General features: G+C 35.0%; 1 protein-coding gene and 1 pseudogene across 1 annotated transcript; both read left to right on the forward strand.

Moving 5' to 3' along the window:
• Positions 1 to 1,064: 1,064 nt before the first annotated feature.
• Positions 1,065 to 5,446, forward strand: LOC108985551 (heat shock 70 kDa protein, mitochondrial-like). Its single transcript, XM_018957894.2, has 6 exons — positions 1,065 to 1,243; positions 2,197 to 2,276; positions 2,367 to 2,445; positions 2,587 to 3,153; positions 3,227 to 3,847; positions 4,551 to 5,446. Exons 1-6 carry the CDS (start codon positions 1,169 to 1,171, stop codon positions 5,172 to 5,174), a joined length of 2,046 nt encoding a protein of 681 aa, XP_018813439.1. The 5' UTR covers positions 1,065 to 1,168; the 3' UTR covers positions 5,175 to 5,446.
• A 3,328-nt stretch (positions 5,447 to 8,774) lies between these two features.
• On the forward strand, positions 8,775 to 14,470 carry LOC108985539 (annotated as a pseudogene).
• The last annotated feature ends 1,360 nt before the right edge of the window (positions 14,471 to 15,830 follow it).

Raw genomic sequence — 15,830 nt, forward strand, 5'->3', positions numbered from 1 at the left:
CTAATTGAGTTTTTATACTCATCACCAATGCACCACATGCTTGCTTTGAGAAAAAAAAATAAAAAGATATAAAATCATGTGGTGTGTGATATATGGATGATGAGTAGAATTTTTTTTTTTAAAATATGATTTTTTTAAAGAAACCGTAAACAATGAGAACATATAGAAGATGAAAAATTCTACTCATTATCCCTATATCACATACCACATATGATTTTTTAATTTTTAATTTTTTTCTTTACTAAACGTGTGGTTTGGATAATGAGTAGAATTAGTTTATCATGAATAAAAAAAAGTGAGATAAATGGCTTGTTTAGATAGTTAGATGAGATGAGATGGTTTTGAATGAATTGAATAAAATATTATTAAAATATTATATTTTAATATTATTATTATTTTGAGATTTGAAAAAATTAAATTATTTATTATATTTTATATAAAAACTTAAAAAAATTATAATGATAAGATAAGATGAGATAAAAATATTTCTATATCCAAATATGACCAAAATGGATGAAATAAGCTATTCACAAATAAAATATTGTTAGGACACGTATAAAAGCCTTCTTACATGTCCTTTCGGATTGAACACCCGATAATTATAGTTGATATTTTTTTTTAATTTTTTAATTTTAAATTATAGTTGATACTTATTAATTAAAATTATATATATATTTTTTATTTCTTTGATTTTTAAATTCTTTAAATGAAAATACCTATTCGTTTAACATTTCAATTAAAATAATTTAGGAATTTAAAAAAGAAAAATGAAAAAATTGCCGGTCATGGAACGAAGTGTCAAGTATTATGATCTAAGGTCGATATGGTCCAAACGTGGAAGTCAGCCATTGGACAAATGGCACTGCCTTGCAGCCCACGAATTGTTACCAGTGTCTGCACTTTCACAACTCTACCCTCATACCCCCCAAACGAACAAAGCTTGCACAAAGTTAAAACAAGCACCTAATTCCTGCAAACCATTAGGGCTAAAATAGTCATTACGTCCGGAAGCTACGACTCAGTTAAACCCTCCAATCCAAAACCCTATTTTTGTTCTTTAAATACCTTTCGTTAAAGCAAGCACCTTGCACAAATTCTGCGTCTCTTATTTTTCTTGCTCCAGAACCCTAGTCATATACCCTCAATCTAGCTAAGGTTGAAATCGGTAATGGCTACTTCTCTGCTTCTTCGGACGCTAAGGCATCAAAAGCTTCACGCTTCTTCTTTAGCTGCCTGCGGATCCGTAAGTTATCTTTCCGTTCCGTTGTTTTCGAATATAAATGATTGTGTGTAGCATAGTTCAATAAATTGAAATGAAGCTGTGATGGACGTGTTGTATGTGTACTTTTGGGGTTTGGGTCGAACTCTATTTTAGCCTTTTTTAGCTTTCGTTACTTTGGTGGTATGGTTAGGAAAACCAATGTCTAGTAATAAGCTTGATGGATTTGTTTCTTTATGCTCGTAGTAGAGTTCAATCTGAGAATATGTGGATTCCATTATTGCTCAATCTGAGGATGACCTTTTTGAAATAGACTCATATTCGTTTGCCATTCCGTTTGACTTTTTTTATCAAGACAACCTGTGGCTAGAAATACTTGAGGGAAAAGTTTAGTATGGGCGTGATGTTTTGCTTAAATATCTAAAATTTTTGTACTTTCCAAGTCTACCGTTCCTAATTGTATTGTAACAGGACCCGGGGAGGGAAAAATTATGCAGTAGATTATTGTTTCTGGTGTAGTTCTCTTTGATTGTTGCCTTAGTCAGATGATATCAATGTCATGAAAACAAGGTTGTTAATCAAACTCTTAGTAAGTAATCGGGTAAAGGGTCACCAGTCAAAACCATCCAGTCATTGATTGAACGGTAGTTTGTTTTATATTCTTGTTATATTTTTCAACTTTACAAAAGTGGAGAAAAAAGTAAGGATGAGAAAAGAAAGCATCCTTCGTAGTCTATCAGCAGTATTTTTGAGGAATAATGTTTGTTTTCATGTCATTTTTTGGTCTGTCTCGTGTATCTTCAATTATGTAACCTTTTTTTATCACAAAATATAACTGCATGTTTAAAACTTACCCGTTCCTTGCTACTCCTGCCATTTTTTGGTCAGTCTCATGTACCTTTAATTATGTAACTGTTTTGATCAGAAAAACATAACTGTAAATTGAAAAGCTTACCCGTTCCTCGCTACTCCTGCAGTTGATTGGTGGCAGTGCAAAGAGACCATTTGCTGCTTCTCCTTTTGTTAACAAATGGGCATCGTTGACAAGACCTTTTAGGTACATATGTTCTTTTGCCAGTATTTTTGGCTGAGGTTTTTAGGTGTTTTAATTTTGTTTGCCGAATTTGTTTTTGTTTTGATAATACAGCTCTAGACCCATTGGCAATGATGTTATTGGTATTGATTTGGGTACTACAAATTCGTGTGTTTCAGTGATGGAGGGAAAGGTTTGTCCATTCCTATTTGTAACTTTTTTGGTCATGTTTAAAATGCATATTTTCTTCCTTTTAACTTCGTTTTATTGGCAATTTTGTTCTTTAAGTTTTCATTGGGAATCTTAAAAAAGGTTTTGTTGATGTTCTCCACAGACTCCCAAAGTTATTGAGAATGCTGAAGGTGCTCGAACCACTCCATCAGTGGTTGCCTTTGACCAAAAGGGGGAGTTGGTTGTGGGAACCCCAGCCAAACGTCAGGCTGTGACCAACCCATCAAACACATTTTTTGGTACCAAACGTCTGATTGGGAGACGTTTTGATGACAGTCATACACAAAAAGAAATGAAGATGGTGCCTTATAAGATTGTTAGAGCTCCCAATGGTGATGCATGGGTTGAAGCCAATGGACAAAAGTATTCTCCAAGTCAGATTGGGGCATTTGTTCTTACTAAGATGAAAGAAACTGCAGAGGCGTACCTTGGTAAAACAGTGTCTAAAGCTGTGGTCACTGTTCCTGCTTATTTTAATGATGCACAACGACAAGCAACAAAGGATGCTGGAAAGATTGCTGGTCTAGATGTTCAGAGAATCATTAATGAACCAACTGCTGCTGCCCTGTCTTATGGGTTAAACAACAAAGAAGGTCTTGTAGCTGTTTTCGATCTTGGAGGTGGAACTTTTGATGTTTCTATCCTGGAAATCTCAAATGGTGTTTTTGAGGTATGCATTTTGTTCTGTGTTTGTTAGGTTGTTTCTTTGTAATAAAGTAGTTGGCTAACTGTATTTTTAACAGGTCAAAGCCACAAATGGGGATACCTTTTTGGGAGGGGAAGACTTTGACAATACACTCCTGGAATTCTTAGTGAGCGAGTTTAAGAGAACTGATGCAATTGATCTCTCGAAGGACAGGCTTGCCCTGCAGAGGCTTCGGGAAGCAGCTGAAAAGGCTAAGATAGAACTCTCATCTACAAGTCAGACTGATATCAACCTTCCATTTATAACCGCTGATGCTTCTGGTGCTAAACATTTAAATATAACCCTCACCAGATCGAAGTTTGAGGGTTTGGTGGATCAATTGATTTCGAGGACCGTAAATCCATGCAAGAATTGTTTAAAGGATGCTGGGATATCAGTCAAAGAAGTCGACGAAGTTCTGCTTGTTGGAGGTATGACCCGGGTCCCCAAGGTACAACAGATAGTTGCAGAAATCTTTGGGAAGAGCCCAAGCAAAGGAGTGAATCCTGACGAGGCAGTTGCCATGGGAGCCGCAATTCAAGGTGGTATCCTTCGTGGAGATGTTAAGGAGTTGCTTTTGTTAGATGTGACTCCTTTATCACTTGGTATTGAAACTCTTGGAGGCATCTTCACCAGACTGATCAACAGAAACACAACCATTCCTACTAAGAAATCACAGGTCAGTTTATCAACTAAATTCAAATTCTAAAATTTTTTCAGTTGGTAAGTCTATACACACCTGAGTGTTTTTTACTACAAGTTTGTCTTCCATCCCATTTTTATACCATTGCTCTGTGAGAGGACTACATGCTATATAAGTATCATCGTAGGCCATTATTTAAGATCTTGTGGTATTAAATCACCAAGTGTCCCTAAAGCTTGAGTTGATGTGAGGAGGTGAGTTTAAAGAATTAATTTTGATTCTAACACTCATCACATGTGGGTCAGATCTACCTTTAAGCAGGTCTAACACGCAAAATATTTAACTAAAATGAAGGGTTAAAATGGAGTCAATGTTTCAACTTAGGACATCTATTATAATAACATGTTAAATCATCAATACTTTCAAAAGTTTAAGCTGATTGGAAGAGGTGAATTTATTTATCTAATTTATATTATAACACGTAGATGATTTGTTGTATAAAAATTCAAAGATTACACAACCCTTGACTGGGCATGCTGCACCGCCTGTTCTAGGAGACTGAATGGTTAGAAAAAGAGGTTATCTTATTGCCTATTTTATTTTCTAAGTTATTATTTGCATTGAGTGGTTACTTGCCCCATTATAATTGGTATCAACCTGGTAGTATGCATAAATGTTGTGATGCACTTAGATAAGATTTGGTTTGAAAGGAGATTATTTTTGTGCAATTGGGTTTCAGGTCTTCTCTACTGCTGCTGAGAACCAAACTCAGGTAGGCATTAAAGTTCTTCAAGGTGAGCGTGAAATGGCAACTGACAACAAGCTTTTGGGGGAGTTTGAACTTGTTGGTATTCCGCCTGCACCTAGAGGCATGCCACAAATTGAGGTGACCTTTGACATTGATGCAAATGGAATTGTTACCGTTTCTGCTAAGGATAAGTCAACAGGTAAAGAACAGAACATTACAATCCGATCTTCTGGAGGCCTCTCAGAGGATGAGATTGAAAAGATGGTCAAGGAGGCTGAGCTTCATGCTCAAAGAGATCAGGAGAAAAAAGCTTTGGTTGACATTAAAAATAGTGCTGATACAACCATATACAGCATCGAAAAAAGCTTGGGTGAGTATCGGGACAAGATTCCTGCTGAGGTTGTGACAGAAATAGAGTCTGCCGTGGCAGATCTGAGGAAAGCTATGGTTAATGATGACATTGATGAGATTAAGGCGAAGATTGATGTTGCAAATAAATCTGTTACAAAGATTGGAGAACACATGTCTAAAGGCTCGGATGGATCATCCTCGGGAGGGTCTGAGGGCGGTGAGCAGCAGCCCCCAGAAGCTGAATATGAGGAGGTCAGGAAATAGATGGTTTCTTTTGCCAGATTAAATGATACTAGATACACATTTCTAAAAACTTTCGATGATCGTGTGCCTAATTTAGAGTAGACTTTATTTTATAATTGACTGAGAAGATTGGGAAAGCAATCTTAAATTGGCCCGACGGATGTCGAATAAATTTTGATTTCATTTTTGCTGCTCCTCAAAGGTACATTGTTATTATCTTGAGAATGAAAAATATCAAATTGTTGGTGTTTTTTCCTGATTAGTGTAGCTTGCAGTAAAAGTCGCTTATTCCATGCCCCTTTTTTGTCTTGAGATCTGTAGTCAATCTGTTAGCAGGACCTGCTTCTATTACATTATTGATTATTTCACGAGGTTTGATCCAATAAGGGTAATTGAATTTTCCATGAGCTCCTTGATGAAACATTGGCGACAATCATGTTTTGTGTGATAAAGTTATTATTAGAGGTTTCTAGAAAGCTCTAGCATTTGATGATTGACTAATATATGGTAAGCTTTGTTCTGAATTCTATTCCTGTCAGAATGATTGAAATTTGTGGTTTCAGAACGGCTTGTTCTAAGATTCTAGACGTTTTGGCCGCATTTTGCATTGGAATGGATGATAAGGATAATTCAATTCACAAAAAAATAGTAGCTTCGTAATTTTATGTGAAATGGCAATTTGCTAATTTGAATCTTGGATGAGATGTAAGGTTTCTTATCCATATAAAATATGAGAATTTCTTTCCAAAGGTACATCCGATTTACTCCAAATAACAGCATCCAATGGGGGCCATCCATGTAGATCCCACATTTTCTCAATGGTAGACCGCACTGTAGAGGAAAAAAAAAAAAATATCCCCCACTTTCGTCCATCCCATCCCATGTTGAGCAGCTGCAAGCCGCAAGGGAGTATCTTGAATCAATGGCCTGCTTGATGAGTCTCCGTTCTGTACATAGATGGATAACTTCATTTTTCTTAGTTTTATAGAGTTCGTACAACCCATTTTTACCACGATTTTGAGGCGAGGTCAAAAAAATATATCCGATTTTTCAGAGTCCAAACACAACTTCCAAAAAGAACAAAAACACACATCAATAAAATCACAATGAGCCTAAGATTTAACTTTTCAATAAAAATTTGACAAATCCCATTTCCAGAGCCATCAAAAGCTCACTTCAACATGACTTAATGCGAAATCAAAGAGTTCTTATTTTCGAACCCTGACCATGTGGTTTTGATCGGAGGAAAACAGAGCAATTTTTTGCGCGAGAGATCCACTTAACGATAAAGCTTGGCTCAGAGAAAAGGGAAAGATCCAGATGATAAAAATGAGAGAAAATTATAGGATCTCATTTCACACACTGCTAAAAGACCGAAATAGAGGACTGTTTGTTTTCATGAAAGACAGTGAAACTGAGCACGCAAGAGATGAAAAGGGGAGAGGATAATAAAATCGAATCCACCATCGGAAACTCGAATAGATTGAAATGGATTAATTGAAGAAAATGAGCATATCCACTTTCATAGATGGGTGGGAGGGAGTTTTGTTTTGATATGTTCTAATGCAGTGCAGAAGTTTATTATAAGGGAGTTTAATGTGTCAAAATATTATTGGTTGCCGTTAAATCCACAACGTAGGAATTTCCGTTCTAAAGAGGAACTCAATAAATATATGTTGAGTTCGGATGAGTTTTTCAACAGACAAGTTTAGAAAAATCGAAGTTCTTTATTTTTTATTTTCCATAGACCGAATTGAACCTTTACCTATCGATCCAATTCAGTTCATATGAGTTACGAACATTTTTTTTTATTAATTTAGAAGATAAATTAATATAAAAAATTAGCTAAATTCGTAAAATTAAAATTAAGTTAGTTTTTTTAATGTGGATTATGTAATTAGTTCATTAAAAAGATAATTAATTATAATTATATTTATGATGTTAATAATTATTAACTTGGTATTTATATTATGTAAATTGTATTATGATTTTTAATGCACAATGACCTATATTAAAATTTTAACTTTTTATATATAGTTAATGAATAATTGTAATTGACCAGGTACTTCATACTTACTTACAACTTAGGTATTTTACAAAAAATTTACTTAATTATTTTAATTAAGTGTAGATACTAGAATATGTATATTTGCAAATAATATTATGATTTTATGATTTATCATGATTCATATAATATATTAATTAATTGATAACATATTAATAATTATATATTTAACATTTTATATTTTCAACAGTGATACATTAGATGAAAATATTACATAATTCATTTATATAACTATTATAAAAATAATATATATATCTATTTAATTATATAAAAGCCAAATTCTCAATTGTTGAGTTGTCCTTCGTACCATAAAATAAGGGAACGAAAGGGTACAAGTGTGAAACGAGAAGGTGAGTCTGAAAAGAGGTGGCATGGCGCGAAAAGAGATGGAAACCAAGTGGTATGTCGTGAGACACCAACAGTACCGCACTTCTCAACACGTTTCGAATGAATATTTTAATAATATTTTATTTAATTTTTATTTCAACTCATCTTAAACCCCTTAAATACCCGACGAGAAGCTTCAATTATGATTAAGACAGCAAGAAACAGAGTGCTCGAAGCAAAGCAGAGGTGGTCGTGACTGAGTTTAAGATTCTTAGTTTCTTTTGTTCGATTCAAATTTTCATTTTTTCTCAATTACTTTTGAGTATTTTGTGTTGTTGCTGTGAATTCAATTGGTGGGGTTTAGAGATTTTAGCTCTGTTTGACTGCCGAGAAAATGTGACCAAAGATACGAGTATAAGGTTCACACTGGGATTTCTTTGTTTTCAATCCTGTTGAAAGGGGAACAAAAACCTCTCCTGAGCTGAGATAAAAATTCTAATTGGCTTTATGTATTCGTAGTTTTCGTCTTCATAGGAAGTTTGTGATTTTCTTTCATTTTTCTTCCGTTTTCTCAGCTATCAAGTAAGTAAAGAGGAATTTTTTTTTTTTTTCTCGGAAGTTAAAAACTCCTTAGCTGTTCTATTGATTCTTTTGTTTCTGATATGTCAGTTTCACATATAAATTGGATTTCATTTCGAAATTTTACCAAGTCCAATTGAGTTCCACGTAGTTTGCATGCAATATGCAAGTATATGAACTCGGAACCTTTTTCTTTTTGTTTTCATTTCTCTGATTAGTCAATGTTCTATGTTAGTATTTTTTTAATAATATTTATTTCTGACCATTGCTTTTCTTACCGTTGCTCGCTTTCACTTAATTTGAGATTTTGTATACCGTAAATAGTTTGAATCTCTTTAAAGAAAGCGAGATTTTCATGCTTCAATCCAAACTGTTGGGAAAATCAACATAGCAGAATGAATAAAAGCAGAAATAAAAGAGCTCACTCACTCACACAGTGACACCAAGAATTTAACATGATTCGGCAACTGCCTACATCTACAGAAAAGAGCTTCACTAATAAATAGTGAAACACAAGAAAATATTACAGAGGAGGAGGATCACACTCCACTCAACTCAATTCTTTTATTTTTCTCTTAGAGCTCTCCTGACTCTCACTCTTTTCTTTTCTTCCTTAGGTGTATCTGAGACTTTTGCTGGAAGCCTCAATATGTAGGCAAAGATCCTGTATGAATGTATTTAATTTGCATTTAATTGGTAACTGCAAATGCAGTTACCTACTGAGTGCTGAACAGCTATTGTAGGCTGTTTGACATGGACTTCAGCACAAACTGGTTTCATTTGAATGTTAATTTCGTTGTAATTTTTATTATATTATTGTGTATTTCACCAACAATCTTCTACTTATTAAATATTTCCAAAATTATACATAGGTATATATATACACACACATACATACATACACGAGAGAAATATATATTTTATGAATATGAACTTCTAAATCAAATCATGGGAGCTAATTTTGAGTTATGTACTTGAATCTTATTGTGAATTGTAAGTTTTATGACATCATGTGGTTGCTGAAAGGTGGTATTTATTAGGTTAGAATTGAGAGGATGGAGTTGGAGCAAGAATTCGAGTGGAATGAAGCGCAAAACATTGAGATAAGTGTGGACCTTGTATCAGCAGCGAAACGGCAGCTTCAGTTCCTTGCCACTGTTGATAGGAATCGTTACCTCTATGATGGCCCTGCCCTTGAGAGGGCCATCTACAGGTAAAGCATCTGACAATCATTTTTTTTTTTTGCATGTTGTTGCTTGTTTCCATACCATATTATCATGTGTAAGTATGCATAAATCTCAGATTTTTCTGTTACTAATTTCTCAGGACAAAAGGAGATCTAGTTTGTGAGCTTTAGTATGTAAAGGATTATGAATTCCTCCCATCCCATGGTTTTTGCATAATATTTTCTTATGATACATGCAATCTATGCTCAGTACCGACTCTCAACTTTTTAGTACATGCATTTAGAAATAGAAGTTTTGAATTATGATTATGTTGCAGGTATAATGCTTGTTGGCTTCCCTTGCTTGCCAACCATTCTGAGTCCCAGATTTCTGAGGGCCCATTGGTTGTTCCTCTTGATTGTGAATGGGTTTGGCATTGTCACAGGCTTAATCCAGTAGGCTTCTGAACTAAGAAAAAAAAAAAAGAATTTTTAATTTCCTATTTATTCAATTTCTCTTTGCTCAATCCAGTTGGGTTTCTAAGATCTTCTCTCTTTGAGAAATGTTTTAGCCACAAATAAATTATACAAAAGTAAATCCACAAATTGATGTGGCTTGATATGGTACATTAGATTGTAAAGTTACTTTTATTGTAAAATAGATCTAACGTATCATATGAACCCATGTCAGTTTGTGGGTTTATTTTTGTAGAATCTTTTTATGGTTGTAGTAGTTCTCTTTTTCTTTTCTTTACTTTTGTTATTATGGTTTTGTTATTCAGGTACAATACAAATCGGACTGTGAGAAACTTTATGGAAGAATCCTCGACAGCTCTAATGTTTTATCTTCTGTTCAAGGCACTTGTCAGAGGCAAACTGAAGAAATATGGAATACACTGTATCCAGAAGAGCCCTACAACTTCAACCTAACTAGAGGATTCTCAGAACATACCTCTGAGACACTTCCTGGCATTGAAAAATACACTCGATATGATCTGGTTTCAGCAGCTGAAGGACACAGTCCATGGTTTTACCAGGTAATGGTTATAAATAACATTATACTATACTTTTTGGAAGTGTAGTCAATATATTTGGCCGAATTACTTAAAAAATGAGAAATATCTTCAATTTCTGGTGGCTGATTCTTGGATTTAACATGTCAAGTGTATAAGCATTATCAGTTTATGACAGGCTAATTTGATGCCTTACTTTTGAGAGACCTCTCAATTAAATATTTTGCACATTGTTAACCACTGCTTCAACGATGCATGCAGGAACTCTCACATGCATTACACTATGTTTCTGAGGTTTTTCAAAGTTTTTAATCATTTCTTTCACGACAGGTATCCAGACCCCATATGAACAATGATCACTTTCTTGAAGGAGCTGTGGCTAGATATAAAGGCTTTTTGCATCTAATTAAGAGAAACAAGGAGAAGTTCATACGACGTATTTGTGTTCCTACATACGATATTGACCTCATCTGGCACACTCACCAGTTGCACCCTGTTGATTATTGTAAAGATCTCAGTGAAGTGCTTGGAAAGGTTCTGGAGCATGATGTTATAGACTCGGACAGAACTAGAGGGAAGAAGCTGGATGTTGGGTTTTCTGGAACTACCAAGCAGTGGGAATAGACATTTGGTAGAAGGTATTGGAGAGCTGGGGCAATGTACAGGGGCAGTGCCCCATCTCCTCTCACAACCACTCCTTGCTTATCCGACATGACTGGCAAGGAGGTTGTTGCATCAAACGAGTTTCAGAAAGTAATTCAGCTCCCGCAGCTGAAGGTTGTGGAGGTAGTCTCCAATCACCTCTTTCATGTCCTTGACTCTCTGGTTTTTCTCTCTCTTGGACCTTAAATGAAGCCATCTCAGGGCCATGAAGTATCTTGGTAGAGTTTTTTAGAATCAGGAAAATATAAAAAATCCACCTTCTGCTTTGACCATTGGTGGCGATCTTGCCCATTCATTTGATAAAGAGAATTTGTTTTTTTTTTTTTTTAAATATTTGGGTATTATTTTGATTTCCCATTCTCTCTGTTATCAATTTGATGGAAAATAGGATGGAGGCTGTGGCTTGGTCAAGGGCTTTAGCACGAGGTGGCAAAATAAAAATCTCGAATCCTGGGTCCTAATATAAAAAATAACCAGAACAAGAGGTGGCTTATATATATATATATATATATATATAATATAATATAATATAATATAATTTTCTCATATTTTACTGAAAAGGTGATCTCATTGTTGCATGGCATACTTAATAATCATGTTTAGGGGTTCAAAAGCTTATGGACAAGAAATCCATTAATATCCATTAATAGCACTTCAAATAACATTATGATTCTGTTTTTAAAGATAACTCTGTTCACAGTACTTTGCAGCTTGTCTATATTTTCAATACTATTGATTCATTATGCATACTTAACTGCTATTGTATCCGTGTATTAAGCAGGTGCATATGCAACCTGAGCACTATCGTGGAAACCGCACTCATTTTTCCCATGTTTTTTGTTCCTAAATCCTTTTTCAGGTGCTTTTGGAGTTTGTTGCAGTTAAGAACTTACCAGAAGGGCACAAAGGAAGTCTCTTCGTCTCATTTTGTAAGAAACAACCTGATACAATCTTTAAAGCGAATCGGAACCTGAGTATTTTGTCTGAGTCCGGAGAGAAACAGGTTGCTTCTTTTCAATGTGAACCGACAGGAGAGCTACTCTTCGAACTCAAATCCCATTCTACTTCCAACTTACAGCTAAAAAGGGCTCCAAAAGTATTGGGTTCTACTTCACTTTTTCTGCAAGACTTTCTGGCCCCAGTCTCTGAACTTTCAGTTGAAAAATGGTTGGAGTTGGTGCCAAGTTCTAGCAGTGTGATCTCAAAACCAATTGGCCTTCTAGTTGCTGTCTCTTTCACTGTTCCATCTCCAGCACCACATGTGCTTCGCATGGTTTGTCCTCAACTGTTTCCAAAAAGTTCTTGTTTCTTGCCCCTTCCCGGAAAGGTTCGACATGCCAAGAGCATGGTGCATGTCATTGATGAAACTGGTGCAGAGTTGCTCAGCCTCCAAATGAGGTACATTTCTGTCCACAATTACTCGTTGAAAATGGGTTATCACTACCTTCCAATTCTTCATATGTGGTCTGATAGCTCATCATTTATGTGAAGCACACACGAATGTTTGCAAGACTGTATAGCTTATGATTTATGAAAGAAAAATTATTAGGTATTCCTTGAGTATGAATGATGTGGTCCTTGTCCTGTGACAATATTTCATGCCATGATTGAGTTCATGGTTGTGCATGCGTTAGTCAAGCGACATTGTAATTTGCACAGGCAAGCTTGAATGGGTGATTTTATTATTCTTTGCTTCCTATCAATAACCCTTGAGCCAGCACACATGCAGACATTTGGAAGCCCATAAAGATGGAGGCATTCTATCTGAAAGGAAACAAGTAATCTGGATTAGTTTACTCGAAAGAGAGTTCTACATATTCTCGACTAACTAATATATTACATGCTCATCGTTGTAACTTGCCATTGTAATTTAGTGACCCTTTGACGTTGAGGGAATTGACATCTTCAAGTCATTTTATCTGTACAATTGTCAATTATATTTAGAATATATTTTCAACAGAGAATGCTGCTCATCTATAATTCACTGATAGCTTTAGATGCCATAAAATATTCTGAATATTATGATCTTGCTGGTTTGTATTCTACTTCAGGGACTCAAGAAAGGACAAGGCAAAAGAAAATTGCATCCTTTGTAAGGAGGTAATTGGTATCATGGCTTCTGGCGAAACACGCACTCTTGCTGACTTTGTTGGGACTGGGTGGTTTTTGATGGATTCCCATTGGTCCCTTCATTTTCGAAAAAATTCTGGCCATGATGGCCATCTCTTTGAGCTTTCTGGCAATAGAATGGTATGCGTTAGTTCTGATTTCTCATAATCTTATCTTTCTTGATCTTTTACGATTTTTACCAAGTTTACTTCCTTTTGGTAGAATAGCTTTTCATAGTGACAGAACTCCTTGAATGAGATTGCAATTTGTTTTCTTGACCCTGCACTGGGTTTGCATGCAGATCCTATATCTGCATTGTTCTTTTTGGTTTTGGCAATACCCTGATACGTTGCAGGAATATCAACATTTTCCATTGATTTTTTTTTATAGATAGATGTAAATGCTTGTGCTGTATTATACACATTTGCCGAGTTTCTCTAGCATTATGCATAGCATTTACCACGTGTTTGATACTAGCTATTGCCTGAAGGGTAGGTATTGAAGTGCTTCTCTGAGTTTAAACATGATTATTCGAAGGGGCTTGTTTATTTTATCTGTTTATTTTTTTCTTTCCTTTGTTGCTACAGGTAAAATTTTTCCCTGGAAGAAAGCTGGGGTATGAGCCCAATCATTGTGAGAAGCAGAGAAGTGAAAAGGACTTTATGACGGCAGTTGAATTCTCTATGGAAGACCCATATGGCAAGGAAGTGGCACTGCTCGACTTGAAATCTGGAATTTTCAATGTAAGATGGTGACAAGTGCCAAGTTTGTTGTAATGTGTCTGATGTGCTGGCTTTTATTTATTGATTTTCACTTACTAAATTGAATAGGTAAAGGAAGAATGGATGGTGGTGCCTGGAATTACATCTGCATTTATACTTGCTGATGTTTTTAAGAAGGGGGGATATGATGGATTTTCTGTGAATTTAAAAAACTTGGAGATGGAAGGTCTAGCTGAAGAAGCCAATGTGGATATCAATAAGGGAAATGCTGCAATATCTGAGAATGTCAATTTGTCTGGTGGAGGTTGCGGTGGAAAGTGTGTTAGTAGCTGTGGAAATGCCTTAAAGAGTGGTGGCAGTGATGGTAGTGGATGTAGAAACATGGTTAAGAGTGGCGGGTGTGGGAAAATAGTGAAGAGCGGAGGCTGTGGTGGGCGTGGCGGTAGCTTTGAAAACATATCGAAGAGTGGTGGTGGCTGTGGTGGGCGTGGCACTAAATCTGATCACTCCTGCGCTGAAGAACATTCAAAGGAAGCAACCTTCTACTCTAGCAAGGCAGTAGCCGTTTGATGTTTATATGTATCAGGGGAAGATCAGCAACAAGTTCAATCTAAATAATGTATCTGGTGAATAAATAGCTTGATCTTCATAATCATTAAATCCTTGGTTTGATCCTCCAAACACATTTCTTTTTCTAGTATATGCCAAGCCAAACAACATTTCCCTGCCCCTACATGGTTAAGCAAAGCTTAAAAACTTAGAATCGGATTCCAAATGGACAACAAAAGAAATTGAGGAGACCCAAAAATTAAAATCTACCATGCTGTGAATGAACCAAATCAAGAGAGAGAGAGAGAGATATATTTTGCTTAGAGTAGTAATGAAAGTGGAGCAGGAAAAATGTTATTTATTTTCGTTTTAATCATATATAATCCTTCCATTTCTTAACGTGACATCAAATGGTTGAAAGATAAGTTAAAAATAATAATAAAATTTTTAATCATTGAATGACACATTGAAAAATAATAAAATAATATAGTTGATGATAAATAACATTAATTATCTTGTCATAAAATGCCACGTCATTAAATGATTTACATAAACACTAATTTTTAACATGACAATTGTGAAATTCATGTATTCATTACGATTGATCTTTACACCATTCTAAAAGATATATAGATGAATATAAAGTGTGAAAGTGAAATTCTCGTTGTATGTTGGCGACCTCAGGGACAAACACAACAGTTTTTGTTATCTAAGGAGAAATATTTTAACTATAAAAAAAATTATATGAAAATAATCTTACAAATTAACGTGATTTAATGTAATTTATCAAATTTTACTGTATTGTTCAGTCCAGGCCGGCTTTTCCACTAGGCAAGATAGGGCTGCTTAGAGACCCCTTAGTTAAATAAGGCCCCCAAAAAATATTACAAAATCTAACAAAAAATTATAACATATAGAAAAAGAGATTAGTAAAAATAGGCCCAATTATAACAGACAATAATTCACCAAAAAAGGTAAATTATCTCAAATTTCAATAAAATAAAAAAGCCTAGAAAATGCATTAACATTGCAAAATAAAAAAAGTATAAAGTTGTAACTTTAACTAACCGTCACTTACAAAATACATCTCAATGAAATCTATTGTATATTATTATTTACAGATCAATTTAAATTATTTAAAATCATCCTAATATCCAAACACAATCGTAACTTCACTTAGAAAAAATCAATCGTCACAAATTATGAACATACATCAATTTTCTCATTTGACAGAATTAACCTAAATCTCCAACGAAAAAAATCTCTCACAAGCTCTCTTCTTATATGGTTATATCTCTTTGAAACTGACAATTGCTGTTTCATCTCTCCTTTTTTATACTCTTGTATTCCAGTACTCTCTTGGATCCATTGAATCTTGCCCGTAAACTAGAATCCATTGAAGGCTACTTACAACCTCGCATCATAGACTTTAGCTAGCTGTTGTTGACAGAGGTAAAAAAATCAAGAGAGTAAAGACACAAATGA

The sequence above is a fragment of the Juglans regia genome, chromosome 8, assembly GCF_001411555.2.
Source record: "Juglans regia cultivar Chandler chromosome 8, Walnut 2.0, whole genome shotgun sequence".
NCBI lineage: Eukaryota > Viridiplantae > Streptophyta > Magnoliopsida > Fagales > Juglandaceae > Juglans > Juglans regia.

Bases quoted from the DNA above. Each gene is read 5' to 3' on its own strand.
- LOC108985551 (XM_018957894.2), top strand. From the start codon at position 1,169: ATGGCTACTTCTCTGCTTCTTCGGACGCTAAGGCATCAAAAGCTTCAC. The intron at 1,244-2,196 runs GTAAGTTATCTT...CTACTCCTGCAG, and splicing joins CTTTAGCTGCCTGCGGATCC to TTGATTGGTGGCAGTGCAAA. The intron at 3,848-4,550 runs GTCAGTTTATCA...ATTGGGTTTCAG, and splicing joins TTCCTACTAAGAAATCACAG to GTCTTCTCTACTGCTGCTGA.